Source organism: Dermochelys coriacea, chromosome 12 (assembly GCF_009764565.3).
Source record: "Dermochelys coriacea isolate rDerCor1 chromosome 12, rDerCor1.pri.v4, whole genome shotgun sequence".
Classification (NCBI taxonomy): domain Eukaryota; kingdom Metazoa; phylum Chordata; order Testudines; family Dermochelyidae; genus Dermochelys; species Dermochelys coriacea.
The window spans coordinates 10628939-10650708 of NC_050079.1; the positions used below are offsets into that span (position 1 = coordinate 10628939).

Here is a 21770-nt window from a genome sequence, read left to right on the forward strand (position 1 = left end):
CCCACAAAAGCTTATGCCCAAATAAATTTGTTAGTCTCTAAGGGGCCACAAGGACTCCTAGGGTTGGTTTTTTTTTCCGTATTTTCTGTTTCCCTTCTAAAGCAAGAGGGTGCTCTACATTGGAAGGAAGCTATGCTGCTTTCTGGTTCAGCTCATAATTGGTTAAAATGCTGCATTTAAGCAACAATAAGCATGAATAAATTCATGACTTGTAGCATATTAGAGAGCGCAGCATCTGTAGTTGTGTGTTATCCATGACAAATCACATTCAATATTAGATAAAGTTTATTATGCTATCAAAGTCTGACAATAAAATATGCAGAAATCTATAACTCAGTCATACTAGAGGAAAATATATAAAATGCTGGGTCTCACCAGATCATATTCCATACAAAATACTGTTATATTTAGAGCAGCAAAGTAACTGCCAAACATTCCCTGAATTTAAGAGGGCCTTGAATACACCTTGCTTCAAGAAATATCTTAATGCCAAATATTCCTTCCTTTGGCCTGCAATTCTTTTGCAATTTATTGCTTGATATTAAAATCTTCTGTACTGAGCAGAATCACATAGTGCCCTTGCAGCAGCACTACGGTAACAGCTGAAGTCCCTCCAGAATTCTCTTTACATTTTGTTAGAAATAAGAAATACATTTTGGTCTTCAACTACTTTTGGTTTCTGAAAATATCCTGAAAATGAAGATTAGGAGAAAAATAGACATTCACAAATGGTAAGTAATTAGAATAACTCAGAAGGAATTTCAGCAAATTACACATTTCAAACCAGTGAAGCAAAGCACCTGAGGTACTTCACTTCATTTTCCTCTTTCCCCAGCAAGAAGTATTTCCTCAGACTAGTTTCTCCACAAGAACGTAGAATACTTAAGAGCACATACTTTAGCAGTCTTACCACCAACCTGAAGAAGAACTCTGTGTAAGCTTGAAAGCTGGTCTTTCACTAATGAAAGTTGGTCCAATAAGAGATATTACACGTCACCCATCTTGTCTAATATCCTGGGACCAACATAGCTATAAAAACACTGCAAACAACCCTACTAAAATGATTCTAAATAGACTTGGGTTTGCCCTCTAAAGCAGAGGGTCACACAATAAAGAAAACAGACTTCTAGTAGAAAAGGGAAATGCACAATTTAACTACTTCCACCTTTTGGGATATTTAACCCTGTATTTTAGGTACTCCATTTATTTCATACTGAGGACATCTCTATCCTGGGATTGCACGGTAGACAAAAGAGCAGGACTCAGGAGGATTTGATGGAAAATGAGAAATCAGACTTGTGATCTGTCTTACAAAGCACCCCCAATGGAAGGTAATCATCAGATGCAAGTCCTCCTGAGTCCTCAGCATTCACACTTTAATGCAAGATGTGCAATTCTGCGCAGGAAAGAAACAAGGATTTACACTGACAAATCACAGCAAGCCTACAAGGTTTAGAGGGCCGTCAACTCCACTTTACCAGTGTTAAGTAAAAGCAGCAGAGCAGACTTATTCAGCACAAGAAGCAACTGTAGGGTCCATCTGTTAATGGAAAGCTAAGTGAGTGTGGACTAAAGGGTCATCGACACGAAGGTAAAACTATGAGCTGGAAACACAGAGCAGTGCATTTCCCAAAGGGAGAAAATACAGTAAATGTCAAATACTAAATCAGAACAGAGTAATCTAGTGCAGCTCTTTTGGAAGCATTAATTTTTCTGCTTCTTCAAGTGCACAGAGTAGCAAAGCCAAAAAAACCCTTTTGCTGTAGATTTTTAAGCATTTTACAGATTAAGCACACAGAGCTGGAAAGCTTCCAATGTAAACCAGTTCTAAAAAAATCCTCCAGACCAAGTAGAGCCTGAGTCCCTTCTACAGCCCTACCGATATTCTTCAGTCTTTGCTTGGAGCCAATTCCAGTTCCTCCCATCCTGGTGCTAGTTAGCAAGCATGCTTTCTACCTGGGTAAGTATAATAGACTTGAAAAAGCTGGACTTTGAATCAGTTACTGTTCATAGTTGTATCTACTGCAGACCAGTCTTACAGTAGTTTGTTCACAATGGAGTTAGACCATACGAAGAGCCTTAGAGTAGAACTGTGGTTCTTGGTGCATCAATCTACAGAAGCCTACCAAAAAAAAATCTGACTAAAAGGATTTCATCCTTCTGTTTTCTAAGATTTAAGCAATCAACCATATGTTACAGGTAGCCATTGGGCAACTCAGATATGGCAGTGGACTAGCACACACAGATGAGGGAGGAAAGTCCGTTTGGGCCATATAGTTGCAGAGCACTAGATCTTAGGTAGCTGATTCCAAGTGACAGACCTTCCATTCTACTCAGGAATGCTTGTCCTCCCTCAGAGACAGGGAGTTAGTCTTATTCTCTCTTCTGTACAGGGAGATATTTAACCTACCAATGATCCCAGTCAGGATTTCTAGAAATGATTAGCTAATACAAAATATATTAGAATCTTGAGAACTCTAGATCCACCCTGTGCCACAGTGTTTACATTCTGCAGTAGCAAACACTCATGAGAGAGCGCTGTCCGATCAGCACATCCTAATCAAATATTTCAATGGCAGCAAACAACCTCTATGCACTACAGGATTGATTAAATTTTGTGGTTGTGTAAAAGGTAATCTCCTAACATTAGAAATCAATGGATTCTTAATCCTGTAGGATTTCTGATGAGCATAACTCTTAAGGTAACTTTCTGAAGAACCCTGCACCCTGGAAGGATTCATAGCAGTTTTCTGAAAAATGCAATGACAAGTGGTCTAACATGGTTAAGCACTATAGTATTGTTTCATGGAGAGTTGCATGCTATGCAATTTTCTGGGGCCTAATACATAGTGCCCCTTTTAAATGTTTGTTTCTCAACCCAAATTAAAAACTCAGTACCCCTACAGGAAAGGTATTTTACTCTATAAATTCTCTAATTCTAAGCTTTTTCCATTAAACATAATTTTGATCCAATAGGAAAGATGGTCAGTTAGCTGGAAACTGGATCACAGCAGAAGTGTACTTGGCTGAAAGCAAGATACATACAAAGGGTTTTTTCCCCATTGTGGGAACTTTAATTTTTATTTGTTTTGGGTAGGAGGGAGTTTGGGTTTTTTGAGATCTACCTACCATTTGAACTAATGGAGATAACTTGTCACTTTGACATGTGAAGGCAGCACCTCACACAAAATTTGCTGATACCAAATTCCCGTGGATTTCAATGTACACACCATGTAGCCATAGCCATTGTATGAGTGACAGCTACTAACCTTTTTTTTTTTAAATTAAGGGGGGAAAATCTAAAGCATGAAGCCAGCAGCCTTAAACTCTTGATGCTAAATCATCAAGTTACTAGAGTTAAGGACAACTGGATCATCTTCAATTTTTCCAAGACATCAAATAAGGAACTTCAAGTAATTAATGCACTTTCCCTCTTCTCCAGCAGCAGTACAAAGGAAGAAACAGGTAAGCTGGATATGACCAAAGTCCTGCAGTATCTTAACTCCATGTCTATTTAGACCACCTGCTTGGACCTTCATATTTACTAGCTTATTTAAGGACAATGATTCAGAACTTTTGTGACCCATTGGGAAAGTTACTGTACTCAAAAAATCCTTGACTTTGCTTTAGTACCGAATGGAGAGTAACCAGCAAGCAATTTTTCTCCCCACAACTCTCCAAAGCTCACAAGAAAAACAGCGTAGGCTGCACATATTGCACAAAAGGTGTGAAAAATGTTCAAGTGAACTTCTGTATGCACACTGAAAATTCGTCTAGCAGCACCAGAATGCACATATGACCACGCCTTTAGAACGTGAAACACTATGATGCATTACGAACACTAATCCAAGAGAGAAGTGATCATTAAGGACACCAAACAGCTTTCCGAACATGGCCTGAAAAGAGACCAAATAAATAACCCAAGTGTTTTAAAACCAAAGGATCAAAAGGCATTTTCCCCTCACTTAAGGGAAGGCATCACAGGTGATGGAGGAAAAAAAGCAGTCCACATAGGGTGTCACAAACCAAAAAGAAGTTTTTTCACATAGGAAATAGTTGTAGCATTAGACAGCATCTCAATATGCTCATTTCCTGACAGCTCAAACAATCTCACTTCCTGCTTTTGCATGTCCACCCACTTTTGACATTGTAAGGCACTCTCCAAGTTCACTGTACCATCGCCATCACTGTAACAGATCTTGGGCTCTTTATCAGGAAAGGCCTCATAGTAGAATGAGTCAGGTGTTTCTACACCAGTGCCAAAGAGACAGTGCAAACGCACACCAGGTGGTATCATCTGGTAGACCAAGGGCTCAGTGTCTTGTCTCATGAGCCAGCCATCCTCGAAGTTGATGTCCTTGTAGAACTTTTGGTAATCCCGGAGAGTGTAGTTAACTGTGGGTGTGCTTACAAAGATCTTATCTGGAGGCCATGTGTAATTGTAGGGTAGCATCCAATTGGTTGAAACTGCAGATCTCTGCTGGTCTCGGATCTTAAGTGAACTGATGACAGGTATCCTGTTGTTGTCACCTACAAAATAGACTTTTGTTACTGATAAGAAGATTTACTGTACACTGAAATATCAAGAAACATTGCTAAAGACAACCCAAAATGGCATTTTCCTGAGGCTACCCTTCTGAGATATTCCTTTAAGAAGAAAATACTTTCTGCTTGGGCTCATTTGGGAGCTTTGGGCCCAAATTAAGACAAATCATCCTGGCCATCTGTAAAGCTGTCTTAATTTTTTTTTTCCCTAAAGGAATCACAGGTGCAGATTTTGCAGTGATTCACAGGGACACTCTTCCCTTAATGGTTTTATTGGGAGAACAGGCTGGTGTTACCCTCTGTACATTTCATAGACTTTAAGGTCAGAAGGGACCATTATGATCATCTAGTCTGACCTCCTGCTCAACGCAGGTCATGGAATCTCACCCACCAACTCCTGTAACAAACCCCTAATTTATGTCTGAGCTACTGAAGTCCTCAAATCGTGGTTTAAAGACTTCAAGGTGCAGAGAATCCTCCAGCAAGCGACCCACGCCGCAGAGGAAGGCGAAAAACCCCCAGGGCCTCCGCCAATATGCCCTGGGGGAAAATTCCTTCCCGACCCCAGCCATGGCGGTACAGCCAAACCCTAAGCATGTGGGCAAGGCCCACCAGCCAGACACCCAGGAAAGAACCCCCTGTAGCAACCCAGATCCCACCCCATCCAACATCCACCACAGGCCATTGGGCATATCTACCGCTAGTAGTCAAAAAGACCAACCAATTGCCAAAATTAGGCTATCCCATCATATCTTCTCCATAAACCTATCAAGCTTTGTCTTAAAGCCAGATAGGTCATCTGCCCCCACTGCTTCCCCTGGAAGGCTGCCCCAGAACTCCACTCCTCCGACAGCCAGAAACCCCCGTCCAACCTCAAGTCTAAACTTCCCGATGGCCAGCCCACATCCACCTGCTCCTGTGTCTACATTGGCACCGAGCCCAAACAATTCTCCCCCCATGGCACTCACCCCTCCGATATATCCATAGACAGCAATCATATCTCCCCTCAACCCTCCCCTAGCCAGGCCAAACAAGCCAAGCTCCCTGAGTCTCCCTCCATAAGACAGGCTCTCCATTCCTCGGATCATCCCAGCAGCCCCTCTCTGCACCCACTCCAGTCCGAACCCATCCCCCCCAAACATGGGAGACCAGAACTGCACACAACACTCCAGATGAGGTCTCACCAGTGCCCTGCACAACGGCACCAAGACCTCCCCATCTCTACTGGAAACACCCGCTCGATGCATTCCTAGATCGCACCAGCTTCCCCCACAGCCACACCACACTGGCGGCCCACAGCCATCCCGAGACCGACCAACACTTTGAGGTCCCCCCCCGCCACCTCCAAGTAATGCGTCCCCAGTCCACAACAGACATTCTTGTCATTAATCCCCAAATGCATGACCTTGCACTTTTCACTATTAAATTTCATCCCCCCACCACCACTCCAATCCACAAGGTCATCCAGATCCCCCTGCACGACATCCACCGACTGGCAACACCTCCCAGCTTCTTGTCATCCGCAAACTTTATTAGCACATTCCTGCTTTTTGTGCCAAGGTCAGTAATAAAAAGATTAAATAAGACTGGTCCCCAAACCGATCCCTGAGAAACTCCACTAGTAACCTCCTTCCAGTCTGACAGTTCACCTTTCAGCGTGATCCACTGTAGTCTCCCCTTTAACCAGTTCCTTATCCACCTTTCACTTTTCATATTGACCCCCATCTTTTCCAATTTAGCTAATAATTCTCCATGTGGAACCATATCAAATGCCTTTCTGAAATAGAGGTAAATTAGATCTACTGCGTTCTCTTTTTATCTAAAAAATCTGTTACTTTTTATTAAAAAATCTCGAAAGAGATCAGGTTGGTTTGACATGATCTACCTTTGGTAAAGCCTTGTTCTATTTTGTCCCAATTACCATTGACCTCAGTGTCCTTAACTATTTTCTCCTTCAACATTTTTTCCAAGACCTTGCACACTACAGATGTCAAACTAACAGGCCTGTAGTTACCCGGATCGCTTTTTTTAACCTTTCTTAAAAATAGGAACTATGTTAGCAATTCTCCAGTCATATGGTACAACCCCTGAGTTTACAGATTCATCCTAGTGGTTGCATCCTGGACCCTTTTCCTCAGTGAGCAGTTGGGAGTAGCAGTAACCCGGACTGCGTAACCTTGGGCTGGACAGTCTCCACTGGGGACTTTTTCCTCCTGTCCCCTTCCTTGCCTTGTTGCTGGCAGCGAACAGCCACCCCATCCCACCCCAGAGGCAGCTGTGTCTCAGGGTTCTGCAAGCTGCACCCATTAAGCCCCTTCTCATTCGGGGAACGATTCAGGACAATTTTCCGAAGAAAGAAAGAAAATTTGCTGCAGGTCAAACGGGTGGGAAAATATCCCAAATCTGAGATTATTAAATTAACATTGAAGAGAAAATGGGGCAAACTCTGAAAAGGAGAAGAGAGAAAGTGTTGATAATTGCTTCATCAGTACTGACCCTTCATGAAGCAATTGCTGCTTTTACACCTGAAAGGAGACTTCCTTTCTCTGACTCCTGCCCATGGGGCCATGGTCGGAAGTGGTGATGCAGTGAAGCTGAATTGAGGCTGATGCAAGGTAAGCAAAACTGAACCAGCCTCCCAGGGTATTGGGTTGGAAACCGGTACGGGGGGTGGGCCTGGGCTCCCCTACATGAGTGGTTCTCAACCAGGGGTATATGTATACCTGGGAGTACACAGAGGTCTTCCAAGGGGTACATAAACTCATCTAGATAATTGTCTAGTTTTACAACAGGCTACATCAGTGGTTCTCAAATGTTTGTACTCGTAACCCCTTTCACATGGAAAGCCTCTGTGTGTGACCCCTTCTTATAAATTAAAAGCACTTTTTATATCTTTAACACCATTATAAATGCTGGCGGCAAAGCAGGGTTTGGGGTGGAGGCTGACAGCTCACGACCCCCCCATATAAGAACCTTGTGATGCCCGGAGGGGTCCTAACTCCCAGTTTGAGAACCCCTGGGCTACATAAAAAGCACTAGGGAAGTCAATACAAACTAAATTTCCATACAGACGACTTGTACATACTGCTCTGTATACCATACACTGAAATGTAAGTGCAGTGTTCGCATTCCCGTGGGTGTATTTTATAATTATATGATAAAAAGGAGAAAGACACCAGCTGCGTTCAGTCAGAGTGCGCCGTGACACGCGGCTATTTCTAGATCAGAAACTTGGGGTATGCAAGTGAACCGCTGCCCGCCACTAGCCCCTGGACTCGCCCCTTCGGCAGGAGACCGCCCCCCTAAAACCCCTCCGATTGCCAGAGGCTGGAGCCCTGGCACTGGCCGTGGGAAGGCAGGACACATGGGGGGTGGCTCCAATTTCCAGAGGCTGGGCAGGGCGGAGGTGGGACATGGAGGGCGTTCTAGGGGCCCAGCCCAAGACCCCTGGGAGCAGCAGGGCCCAGCCCGGAGATCTCAGGACACGTTAGCAGCCTGAGAGCCAGGCGCCGGCCGGGACCGGGGGAGGGGCGCAGAGCTGGGGGGCGGGGGCAGGAGAAGATGTGAGGATATGGCGGGGGCAGGGAGCCAGGCTGATCCCGAGACCCTCCCTTACCTGGGCTTCAAGAGATTTCATGGGACTGCAGAACAAGGTGAACACCCAGGTTTTCATGTTATCTTTGTAAAACAAAACAGAACAATCCTACAAATAACCATACTACCCTCTTTTCATCTGTACCACACTAATGTTCCTCAACGGAGGCACAAGGAAACCACATAATCAATGTGAAAGTAGTGTTTTCTTTGCTCAGGACACAAAGCATGGATCCTAACTTTAATGTCCACCGGCTGGATTGGAATATACTACTTTGGCTTGGATCCTGTCAAATTAAACAGGATCAGGCCAGCTCATTATTTTGGATCACTTGTTTTGGATCACCTGTTACTAAAGACCCCATGACTCTTCACAAGCCTGTCTGGGATTATATTTTGGTCTGGATCTGTAAAAGCGGCAAAGAGTCCTGTGGCACCTTGTAGACTAACAGATGTATTGGAACATAAGCTTTTGGGGGTGAATACCCACTTCTTCAGATGCTCGTCTTCAGGACATCCAGTTTACCCTTTTTGAATACTCCAGAACATTAACACTCTTCCAGTCTTCTGGAATTTCCCCAGTATTGCCCCCACTATTCCATGCTGTTAAAATTTAACATCAACTGGCTGGAGTCTCCTCAGCTAACTCTCACTTGTCCCAGTTACCTGGACCTACCAATTTCAAAATGTTTCTCTAACAGATGATGTTTAACACCCTCATTAGTCAGTAATGAGTAAATAAAGTCCATATCTAATGAGGAAAATTTTGCTTCCCCTCCCAAATACAGAACAAAATGTCTAACAACACTCCTGCCTTTTTTTGCATCACTACCAGTTTTACCATCTTCACCTGTAACACACCTATACCATTACTAGGATTCCTTTTGTTTCTAGTATGCCTTATTATCCTTAGTACTAAGAAAAGGAGTACTTGTGGCACCTTAGTATCCTTAGTACGGCCAGCCATTACTGCTTTGCTGATGTCTTTAGCTTCTGCACTTCTTTGGTAGTTTGTTCCAATGATTAGTCAATCTCACTTAAAAGTTTCAATTTTCTGCACCTTATAAGTTCTGATTTATTATTTGCATTACCATAGCACTAGAAGCCCTAGTCCTAGACCAGGACCTCCCAGTGCTATATGCTATACAAACAGATCAGAAAGATACAAGTCAAGAGATAACATACGGATGAGGGGAGTAACAAGGAAACAATACTGGTCAGCATGATAAGCAGCTATCTCAGCATACCAGCAGGCTAGCCATTGTATTTATACTGATCGCTATTTATTTTCTGCCTCTCCTCCCCTGTTATATATTGGTTATTTATTTATAATTGCTCCCTTCACTTTGCTGCTGAACCAGGCTGGGCCTTTAGCCAAAGTTATTTTCTTCACTGATTGTGGAATTGTGGCTTTTTAGCCATTTAATAAACTCTTCTTAAAGTGCTCAAAACTTTCATTCACATTTTTCTGTCTAAAATTTTCCTCCTAATTCCTTCTGTTCATAATTTTCCTCAACTTTGGGAAGCACCAAAATGCCTGTCCTCTGTTTGTGCATATTGAATGCAATCAGATCACAATCACTGGTCCTTGGGCAACCACCATCTTCCAAGCAAATGATTAATTCATCTTTGTCCATCAATATGAGGTCCAAAATAGAGTTATTTCATCTTGAGTTTAATATGTTGTCTTAGAAAATCTATAATTTTTAGAAACTCTAATGATGTTTTACTATTAGCTAGCTGCGATCCAGGCAAGTTTTGGCTGTATTTTAATGGCATACTAGCAATCCTTACATAATTATTTAAAATTCTTCTGATGGAAGTTGTTAACTATGAAATATCATCATAGACTCTATATTGTTCCTTATTTGCTGAGAAAAGTTACTCCTGGGGGAATTCTGTGCCACTGTGCATACAAAATTAATGAGATGCACATATTTTTAATTGTTTTCCACAGAAAAAAGCTTCTGCAGGAAAGTTGCTGCAATTCCGCCTTTTGCCAAAGGGCGCTGTGTCAGTAGAACAGAGCAGCAGCAGCTCCTGGCCAGTGAGGAAAGAGAAAGACCCTGACTTCTTCACAGCGACTGTTGGGCCAAGTCAGGAGACTGGTGCTATGGGGAGACAGAGAGTAGGGCTGCTCTGGGGTCAGACGGGCTCATAAGGACTAGTGGTGGAGGACAGACTGGGGCAGGGGCTGAATGGGAGTGGAGGCGCAGAGTCACGGGCGGGGGAGGGAGGTGCAGGGCCAAATTGGGATGGGGGGTGGCTGAGTAGAAGCACAGAGACACATGGGGAGGCAGTGCGGTGCAGGGCCATGTGGGCAGGGGGTTCAGGTTCAGGGACACATGGATGGGGCAGATGTGCCAGACAATGGGGGGTAGGGGTCAGTCAGGGTCTGTATGGAGGAAGCTCCCTAACAATCCCTCCTCCTCCCGCTCCCCAAAACCTGTTCCATACTTTTCCCACCCACACCCAACAATCCTCCAAGTTCACACGCAGGCTCCTTCCCAGCAACTATTTCCCTCTCCCTCAGCTCTTCCATTATCCCTGACTCCCCCGCAAGCCTTTGCACTGCTTCCGAGTGGTGCAGGAAATACAGTTCTGTATTGCAGTCTAAATTATTCCGAGTTCTGTATTCATATGCCTAGTAAGGAATCTATTTGTCAAAAAACATTTCCTGAATCTTTTTTGTTGGCTGTATTGTTAGGGGCATGCTTACTGACAGGTATTTTGAAATAAATGATCAAAAATAATTGAAACTGGTGTGATCATATTGAGTTATTCTGAAAAATAAAATTTGTAGAATCTGAAAATATTGTGCCCAGAATTTTTAATTCTTCTTTGCAGAATTCCCTGGAGTAAAGAGTATAAGTAACCCAGAAGAAAGTAAACAGGATGCTCCTATACATGAACAAGTGCATTTTCTGAACACCTACATAAAAAAAATACCACCCCTGCTGTATAAAAAAAATTTTAAAAATACACCACCCTGCAAAATGCAGTTCATATACCAAGTCAACAGCTATACAATGCCTTGAAATACCACCCGAAGCATGCAGGAAGAATGTGAACCAACCAAAAGGGAAAAAAAAAAAAAAAAAAAAAAGTGTTTTTAAGTTGCAAAAAATATACTGTATTTTTAAACTCACTAGATGGCACTATTGATTCTCTGGTCCAGTAAGGAGGGCTGTAGCACAATACCTCTGGTGCCCTAATTAAGCTTGCCAGCATTTCCGTATAATTGCACCTAACAGTCAACATACCACCACCTGAATCGGATTAAGAAAGGAAACTGGAAGAGAGTAGAGTGGACACCACAAAGGTCCTGAAGATACTCCTGTCACTCTGCTGAAGAAAATGTTTTCTATCTTGACTTTAACATTGAACCTGTTCCTTGTAGCTCGTTTGAAAGCAGTTAATAGACCTATGCTTAAACACTTTTTCCTTGCTTTCTCTTTTCATATGACATAAAAAGTTCAATTGTGCCTCAAATGGCACACCTGCCACTAAAGCCTCACATACAGATTAATTCCAACATTGCCAGTCACACTCTGCCCACCTAACTTTCCCCTTCACTTCCTGTTGATACTGTTTCCCACTGCTGTATGCTGTTACAGTGACTACATTCTGTCCCAGCGGTGGCTGTATTTTAGTAGAAATTGAAGTGATTATTCTGTATGCATATGTACAAATTATTTTTGAGGAGAGATGCTACATACAATAAATATTGCTCACACAGTAATAGGTAAGAAGCAAAACATTGTAGGTATGGGGAGATCCTAAGTGGTGCTGTTTAATTCTGCTCACATCCTGTGTCACCTGATACACCATGCAGTTAGTTATCCAGTATCCCGCTCTGGATATTTAGAGTACAGCACAGGAAAGTTTCTGCAGAAGCCTGCAAGCCACAGGATACCATTTGGGGGAGAGGAATCAATTTTGCAATGCTATGTTGACAAAAACAAACAATTGTAAGCACCCAATAAGGATATATACATTTTCAGCTTTTTAATTAGTGGCTTTGAGTTGTACATTCCCATCTCAAAACCAAATGCTTTATTTAAGCACACGAAATGTTTTTTTGATGCACCCACGCCTGCTAAGTACTTTGGTATATGTCCTGCATTTGGATGCATCCTAATTTTCAAGTAAAAGTGTTTCAGGAACAAAAACGGCAAACAAACCTGTAAGTTAGCAGTGAGCTAAAGAGGAAGCCAAACGTCTTAATAGTTAAGCAGCAATATGCAAAAATTCACCCCTCTACTACAGCTGATGTTTAGGCATGACCATATGATACTGAAATTACGAAAAGATACACTGGGTACTGCATGTTCTTTTTACTCTGGAGCAATTATTTGAAGGCTAGTGAAAGAACAGTGTCTGTATTAAACAAAATGAGGATAAATAAATTTAAGTCTCATACCTGGCTTCTTTGATATTCACTTCAGCTACCAAATATTACCTCTCATTACTACCAATATATAATGCCACACATTGAGAGATTCATTTTCTTAAAAACCACTTTAAAATGTTAAGGTGTGAGCACCTTGCTCAAATTTTGGCAGGTGGCCATGCTTCTGCCATCACTCAGGATTCCACATACCTCAAGATCTGCGAAGTCTGCAGTTATCCCTTAGAGTTCATGTGCAAGCCAACTGACATGATACTTATAAAAGTACATTCAGAAGCTTCCAAGTCAGTTTTGCTATACAAAATTGAGAGTAATGGGAGTTTGGAAGGATAACAGCAAGGAATGGAATGTACTGGAGACTCTACCATGCTGGGTTAGGCAGCCATACAGCTGCAAAGGGGGATAGACAAAATAAGCAAGCAGCAGCAGAGAGGAAAAAGTACTGAGATTCGGGGGGGGGGGGGGGGCATCTCCAGGCCAGTAAGATTATAGGAACATAAGAACAGCCCTACTGGGTCAGACCGAAGGTCCATCTAGCCCAGTATCCTGTCTGCTGACAGCAGCCAGTACCAGGTGCCCCAGAGGGAATGAACAGAACAGATAATCAAGTGATCCATCCCCAGTCACCCATTCCCAGCTTCTGGCAAACAGAGGCTAGGGACACCATTCCTGCCCATTCTGGCTAATATCATTGATGGAGCTATCCTCCATGAATTTATCTAGGTTTTTTTTGAACCCTGTTATGGTCTTAGCCATCACAACATCCTCTGGCAAGGAGTTCCACAGGTTGACTGTGTGTTGTGTGAAGAAATACTTCCTTTTATTTGTTTTAAACCTGCTGCCTGTTAAATTTCATTTGGTGACCCCTAGTTCTTGTGTTATGAGAAGCGTGAAACAATCCCTTATCTACTTTCTCTACACCAGTCATGATTTTATAGACCTCAATCATATCTCCCCTTAGCTGTCTCTTTTCCAAGCTGAAAAGTCCCAGTCTTATTAATCTCTCCTCATTAAAGTCCCAGCCATTCCTCCTACCTGCTCCTAGGCCCATTCCAGCCCCCCTTGGTCCCAGTGTCTCTCTACCCCTCGCCTTCCCAAGGCATGCAAGAGTTTACACACAGGCAGAGCCTGCACAATATTCCCACTGTGGGAGCAACAGCCCCTTCTGCCCCCTGATTCCATCATCCCAAAAAGGAGGAAATAGGACATCTCGATGCAGGGATATGAAAATTCAATCATATTCTATATAGGAGGGGAATGGAATTTGGAAATTGTGCCTGAAATTGGTGCAGTTATAGCTTATGGGCTGAAAGCGGTTTTTTAATTGAACGTTTATAGCATCTCGAACTCTGACCTCTAATGCTATGGTTAACAGTAACCCTTAAACATCCTGCGGTAGTTTCCATTTAAATTCAAGTATTTAAGCAGGTTACCTACCTGAAGCCAGCACATGAAGGGTTTTAGCCACTCCTCCCCATGGAGCACCCAGTGACACATAGTCCTTTATGTACTTGTCTTTCCAATCCTGAGTCTGATGGTTGAGGAAATAGAGAGTGTACATATTACCCATACTGTGGGCAATTAAGACCACAGGACCTCCATTTTGTTCATACATCAACTCAATCATCTTTCGAAGGGCCACAAAATAGTCTCCATTCTCATCTAGAAACATCAAGATAGTACAGTTAAGTAAAGAGGTTGCTTTCAAATGCCACCTTTCAATATACAGTGTTTTAAAAGCTTAGTTTTTGACGCTGGAAGTAAAGAGAGCAGGTTCATACCATTAATTCAAACAGGACATTGCTAGAAGCCAAATTTTCCTCACTTTTCATGTGTTTAGAATAGTTTCTAAAAATGAAGAACTCTTTCAAGCTCCAGAGTAGCAGCCCTGTTAGTCTGTATTCGCAAAAAGAAAAGGAGTACTTGTGGCACCTTAGAGACTAAAATTTATTTGAGCATAAGCTTTTGAGAGCTACAAAAGCTTATGCTCAAATAAATTTGTTAGTCTCCAAGGTGCCACAAGTACTCCTTTTCTTCTTTCAAGCTCAGAAGACTATTTATACCGCTTCTCTCTCAGTAGCAGGTATTTATCAAAGGGCAGGATTTTAAAAAAAAAGTGCTCTACATTGGTCTAACTTCTCCCACTGAAGTCAATGGTAAAACTCACACTGACTTTAATGGGAGTAGAATTACACCAGCACTGAGAACTTCTGAAAATCCCACCTGAAGCTGCTTGGAAGATCACTTTTATTCTTAACTTAAAAAGACAGTAAGTTAGAAGCCTTAGGAAAATTCCCATTTTTGCTCACTGAGTAAAAACCATGGCTTTTCAGTCCAGCTACATTTTTGATCTTTTTAAAATTCTATATGCAGCAGTTGCCAACTTGTTTTATTTTGTCAATGAATTTAATAAGATTTAACAAGACTAGTCACTGCTAATTTAGAGATTCTGTTAGTGCCTTCTGAGACAATACCATTCCTGTCTAACAGGACTAAATATTTGTCTAACTGAAGAAAACCTAATAAAATGCATCTCTCTACCACGTAATCCTTTTAGGCCAGCTGCAGACTGGTCTGTTACCAAACAATCAAGGTTGCTGATTTTCATCAAGTACCCTGGATTTCAAAATAAGACCACGTCTCAGTTTTAGATCTTTTAGGATTAAACTCTTCAGGGCAGGGCAACAGCCTGGGATACTAAAATGTTACATGAATGAATGTGCTTTCTCATTATGTCTTCACACGCAATATGAAGAGTGTATTTTTTATCCCAAACTATAGACAGGAGATAGTAAAGTAAGGCTACAGTGTGATAAAGAGTACAGGTTGTCTGACCTTCTTACACAGCTAAAGTAATGTGTAAATGCAGAATACAGGTTTGAACATTACCCCTTAGCCTTGAATTTTAATGACACTACACATGGAGGAGCTGATTTCTCCAGACAAAGCAATTAAGTAACAGAGTTAGACTCGGAAGCAACATTATGGTTCTGGGAATTATGCCTTGCTAATAGATGACCAAGTTAATTTCAGTGAGGTGCTTTAGAACTTTCCATTACTACTACTTTTGGGGCTTTGTTCCAAGTCTTATGTAGTTTTATCAAAATTCCTGTGGAGTTTTTCCGGAGTTAGGACCCTAACAGTCACTCTAATCAGGATTAGGGTTGTAAAAGGGATCTCATGAAGAAAAGTGTAATAAATTCAGCCAAATTTGCTGCCTAGGAAGTCAATAAAGTGATTAATTCAGGTAATGAAGTTTCATTTACTTGGTGCCTTCCGCCAATCATAGGGAGCTCCTCTTACATCTTTATCCCGCTGGTAGCCCCAGTCTACCAGACTTTGCACCAGTGTGTAAAAGTAAGTGCCTGTGGACAGAAAAAGAAGAATGAAGAGATCAGCATCACAACAGCCTTCTTGGGCATCCATTAAGAGTGAAACTGAAGTTAAACTCCAGTTAGATTACTCTGACTCCATACAAACAAGGTTATTACTGTAGTCCAAGACACAGTTTAAACAGCTGGCTGCATTAGGCAAAGTGAAGGATGTTAGATATATACCGAAGATACAAAGGGGTTTTATTCTTCTGAAAAATTCTCCAAACTGCTGAGACAAACCCTACAACAACTTTTTTTTCCAATCTACCTTTCTTTTGTACATGCTGAACTTAATCATAAATATGGCGGCTTACCAATGTGCAGATGATAAGCTCTTAGAATGGAGAATAGTTTATGTACACTAGAGTTTTTACAATAAGATGACCACCAATGAACTGTAGGAAGATAACATTTGTACAGACTAGTGTGGGCCCTCCAAATACATTTTTTCCTAGATACAGACGCTTGTGATTTGCTCTAGGATAGGAACTACTGTGAAACTAGTTTTATTTCCATCAAAAGATTAGGAATTTTAATCCACTTGAATTGGCTGAACACAAGGCTTTGATAACAAACCGATGGACAGAGTATTTGCAGACTAGTTATCACAAGTGATAAGATAAACTACATTTTATTTAACCTGAGGAGTCTCTAGTAAAGGGGATAAGTACAGTTATATCCTAAACAAACACTGCAACAAAAGATGAAACCTGGAGACACAGGGCTGCATATCAGAGCAGAATCCTTCAACGCCCATTTAACTGGAGGCCTAAAACATCCTAAGGCATCAGAATTGGGTTTTTTCACTTTTGGATTAGTACCTTCTGTACCAAAAGTCCTATCAGCAGTTTGGGCTGATTTAAATACTGATTTCTAAAGTAACGGACTGTAGTTTTAGTGTGTCCTACACCAAAAAGGTCAGAGGGAGATAGTAAATGCACTAGTATCCCTTCACAGACTGCTTAAGAATACAAAGCTAATTTAAAAAAATATATTGTCCTTTCTCTGCTGAAAGACTATCACACACAGCAAAATCAGTTAGCACCCAATTGTGCTTTTACGTACAAGCTGCTCCCATATGCTCTTCTCACCAAGACCTGCATGACAAAGTGCACTATGAATTTTGGTCAAGCAGTAAACCCCATTTGGAAAGAAGGCTACTGGATGTTCAAGTATCATCCTAACCCCAAGTGCACACATTACATTTATTTTCCATCACTGCAACACATTCTGTGAAAGAGTTGCTGTATTTTCTAAGAAATCTTTGTATCACAAGTGGCAGTAACAGGCTAATACATCAAATCTAACCCTCCATTACTTTAACTTTTAGGTCAGAGACTTAAGCATCTCCCAATGAGATCGTACTATGAAAATTGTCAGTATGTCAGATGTATTTTTCTCAGGAATTCATAGTCATGAGATTCAGCAGTTGGGGCTAAATTACCCCTCTATTTAGAATCCATTACTGTATGAATTTTTTGAGGGAAAAGGGAAGAAAAGGAGGCGTGTTAGACCTTCCAAATTCATATAATGGCTATGGAAATCCATTCCCCTGGGGCTGCTGCAGCAAAGAGAAGGTTTTTTTTTATTATTAAAAGTTTCCTGATTATTGTCACATGGTTTGTCAAGCCCCTGTTGCAGAGAGTTTTTTTTCTATGCACTATCTCATTTCCTACAGAAGCCTTTAGGATGACTGTTGGAGTTTCATTCTGAGAATTTTAAATTCTGAATAAATTTTAACAGATTGATGAGCACTCAGTTCTCATTTGTTCATCAAACAAAGTTCTCAGGTTAGCCACATCACATGTAACAAAAAAAAAATCTTGTGTGTGTTATTTCTCTGACAGGACAATACACAATACTAACGTTTATAAGCAAAATGAACCCATGTACTATCCTACTTCATACAAATGCTACATAGCTTTCCTCGGACTTCTGTAAGGAACTGTGAATTGAAATTGCAGTCCTCTAAAGTGCTGTATACCAGATGTAATGGAAAAGGTATTAAACATATGACAATGAACAAAATTAGTACATACCAAGACTTCTTTTACTAGGGTCAAGGAATTCCAAGGAAAATGTTTGTCCAAACCCTGGGACTTTGACATCCACTCCATCTGGAGGCTCTGTGATCTTACTTGTTCGATTGTATATTAACCTGGGGGAAAAGGAAAAACATAATATGAGACGTACCATCTTACTACTTAGCACAGTATTCTTCAGTATTTTTGAAGTGGGGGCCACTTTGGCAAAAAAAATCTTCAATGTGAGAGCCACATGGAGTGGGGCTGAGGGGTTCGGAGTGTCGGAGGTGGCCCAGGGTAGGGCAGAGGGTGCAGTTTGGGGGTGAGGGCTCTGGCTGCAGGTGAGGGCTCTAGGGTGAAGTTGGGGATGACTGGTTTGGGAGGGGGCTCAGGCAGAGGGTTGCAGGGGTGAGGGCTGCAGGGTGGGGCCAGGGATGAGGGGTTTAGGGTGCAGGAGGGAGCTCAGGGCTGGGGCAGAGGGTTGGGATGCAGGGACCGGGGAACGCTCTGGCTGGGGGTGAAGGCTCTGGGGTGGGGCTGGGGATGAGGAGTTTGGGGTGCAGGCAGGCTGCCCTGGGGCTGGGGTCAGAGGACTCCCCACTAGGTCTCTCCCTGCCAGCAGGCAGCACAGGAGCTCCAGGGCTGAGGGAGAGGCCCACAGCAGCCCTGCAAGCCCCAACTTGATCCCCTCACCAGTTCCTGCCCACCCCCTACCTCTCTCCTCTCCAGGTCCCTGATGCGTGGCCCTTTAGAGCTACTTCATGGCTATTTATAGCCTGCTGCCCGGCACAGCTTAGAGGGGACTTAGGGAGCAGCACTCTCGGTGGGGGGCTTTGCAGCCAAGAACACTGATTTAGCAGCTCTCACCTAAGAGGGACTTATGTTTGCTGAATACAATAAAAAGAATTAAGAGGCACTACCTACATAGAGCAGCACAAAGCCAGACACTACTACAAGGGCACTTCAATACACAAGTGGTAATACATAGTGCTAACAAAGTTTTTTGTACTCTTCTACTTCCATTTCTGAAAATAAGAGTATAGAGCTCTATCTTCAATCTGTAGAAACTGGGTGTACGGTCAAGTGAGCAGACTGCAGTCCCAGGGAGACAGTACAAAATGCCTTGTACAGTTCGGGGAGGTGTCAGTCTGCGTCTGGCAAGAAGCTAGAGAAACTTGTTATGAATGTAAGAAGGTTATACAATAGTAGAGAATAGAGCACTAAAAGGAAACTTCAGCATAGGTCCCCAAAATAGAAGTAAGCTAATCAGGTCTAACTAGGAATAGCTGTCCAGCTGGAAGGAGTATTTGAAAAGCCATAACCAGCAGTAAAGCAAAGGCCTCTTGGGAAACAAAGATTACAAGGACGGACAAACATTAAGTATTTTGTAGCTCCTGTTCAGGTTCCATGCATCTCAAGAAGATTTGAAGTGTCTGGAATGCAGATTTTTTTACCCCCACAATCACCAGTCTAACTGTTTTACTTGATACTTCAAGTTTGTAAGCCAAACATTTGTTTGTCTCTACAATAAGTGAAATAATTAAGCTATTTTGAGTAATCTGGCAGAGAACAAATGCTCAGAACAAGTAACTGTAAAACTGATCTTAGGTAATGCAAACCTAGATTTCAGTTAGATTTCTGTCGGCCCGGGGCCTGCAGAAAAGGGAAGTGTTGTGAGTATCCGTGCTTCTCTATTAGGCTGTTCTACTTGCTAGATTTCTCTCTGGTCATTCATCAAATAGTAACAAAATAGCTAACAAAAAGCCACTTAAGAATACACTTACACTACAAATATAACCTTGTTGGGTGACCTGGTTATAATATTTGTCCTTTGAGATAGTATAAGTGCGGTGCAGAGGAGTCCTTAATTGTGTTGAAAACCAGTCTAAAGTCTGAGACCAAGGAAGTCATTAACATAGTTAGGAGCCCTGTTTACATTACAAAATAGAACTGGACTTTACCCAAGTTATCAGATCTGCTTCAAATATTTACAGCATGCGGTGCCTTCTAGGCAACAGCATTAAAAAAAGCCATCTCTAAGGACATGTCTATGCAGGGACACTCAAGAAAGTCAGAGACTATCAGCTCTCACGTGATTTTAGTCTGCATCCTGCAAGATGGGCAGGTTACCAGACAGAGTTCTAGCCTGTACCTCAACTCAGATCAGCTAATCTAGATTAAAAGCACCAAACTTGGTTAGAGCAGTGGCCTTCAAACTGCAGGTCACCACCTTATACTGGGTTGTGGAATGCAAGGCACTGGGTCACGGCGGCTCTGGTCAGCAACGCCAAACAGGCCATTAAAAGTCCCATCTGTGGTGCTGCCTGGCTAAGGCAGGCTAGTCCCTACCTGTTCTGACACCGCACCCCGGAAGCGGTCAGCAGCAGATCCGGTTCCTAGACAGAGGGGGTAGGGAGAAGTGCTGGCCATGGGGCTCCACACGCTGCCCTCGGCCTGAGCCTTGGCTGTGCACTCCCATTAGATGGGAACTGGCCAATGGCAGCTGGGGGGGGGGGGTGTTTGCTTGTGAACAAGAGTCGCACGGAGCCGCTTGCATGCCTCAGCATAGGAGCCAGACCTGCTGGCCGCTTCCAGGGCACAGCATGGTCCGCGGTGCCAGGACAGGCAGGAAGCCTGCCTTAGCACCCCTGCTGCGCTGCTGACGGGGAGCTGCCCGAGGTAAGCCCATTTCCCAATCCCCTGCCCCATCCCTGAGCTCCCCCCCAAACCCCTCACGCCGAGCCCAAAGCCCTGACCTCCTCCATGCACCCCAATCCCCTGCCCCAGCCCTGAGCCCCCCCAGAGAGCCCCCTCCTGCACCCCCAAAACCCCTCATCCCCAGCCACAGCCCTCATCCCTGCACCCCAACCCTCTGCCCCAGCCCTGAGCCCCTCCCACACCTCAAACCTCTCATCCCCAGCTCCATTGGGTAGCGGGCATCAACAATTTTCTTCAACTGGGTCACCAGAAAAAAAGTTTGAAGACCACGGGGTTAGAGGATTGTAATGGGGAAGGGGTTAAACACCCATGTAAGAGCTCAGTGAACTCTGCAGTGAAGAGACACCCTCAGATTGTGTACATTAGACTATTTTTTACCTCCAAGGTACTTAACACATTTGTAAAGGCTGCTGTGCACACTCCCCACCTGCAGGAATCATCCTTTGAAGGTTTAAAAAAAAAAAAAAAAAAGAGTCCAGTGTGGATAAGCCCTAAGGGGGACCATTTTTGTGTCCAAAAGGTGTTATGTATCCACTACAAGGGAATAGAGCCGTTGAAACATACATTTTACATTCAAAAGGAAAGTATTTAGTGTTGTGTTATTTTTAACTAAAAGGGATATTGTAAAATATTGGATCCTGCCTCCCCCGGTGGGCAGGAAGGGACAAGATTAGTTTGTTGGAGATACTTTCAGATCCTCATTTAGGGCCTCCAAGTGACTAAGGCCAAAAACATCTTTTTCATCTGGTCAATTTCTCCAGTGCAGATCTTAGCCTTTATGACTTCCATACTGGAGTACTGCAATACATTCTACCTAGGACAATCAAGTGAATATAAATGCCTACCTACTTCATAGCATTAGCCACGGAGAGGAAAACAATTTTCAAATGAATAATAGCTTCTTGTCTATCAATTTCCACATGCAATAGAAGGTGCTGACATCAAACCAGAAATTCCAATATGGTTTGGGTTGTGACTGGCCTATCCCTACATTGTTGCTAAGACAGCTGAGGTGCTCTAAGATCTCCTAGATTTGAACATTTGGACCTGGAGACCGGACACTCCCTGAAAACCCCTCAGCTCTAGAAATTGCTTCCCCTAGAC

The 21770-nt window shown here is 42.9% G+C and overlaps 1 protein-coding gene across 1 annotated transcript in view; it reads right to left on the reverse strand.

Moving 5' to 3' along the window:
* Window positions 1-267: 267 nt before the first annotated feature.
* Window positions 268-21770, reverse strand: part of PLA2G15 (phospholipase A2 group XV) — a 32030-nt gene continuing 10527 nt past the window's right edge. Inside the window, exons 3-6 of the mRNA XM_038367880.2 lie at window positions 17964-18082; window positions 15817-15915; window positions 13988-14212; window positions 268-4530 (exon numbers count right to left, since the gene is read on the reverse strand). Of these exons, the coding sequence (XP_038223808.1) occupies window positions 4019-4530; window positions 13988-14212; window positions 15817-15915; window positions 17964-18082 (955 nt within the window). The 3' untranslated portion in view covers window positions 268-4018. The remainder of the gene's footprint in view (window positions 4531-13987; window positions 14213-15816; window positions 15916-17963; window positions 18083-21770) is intronic.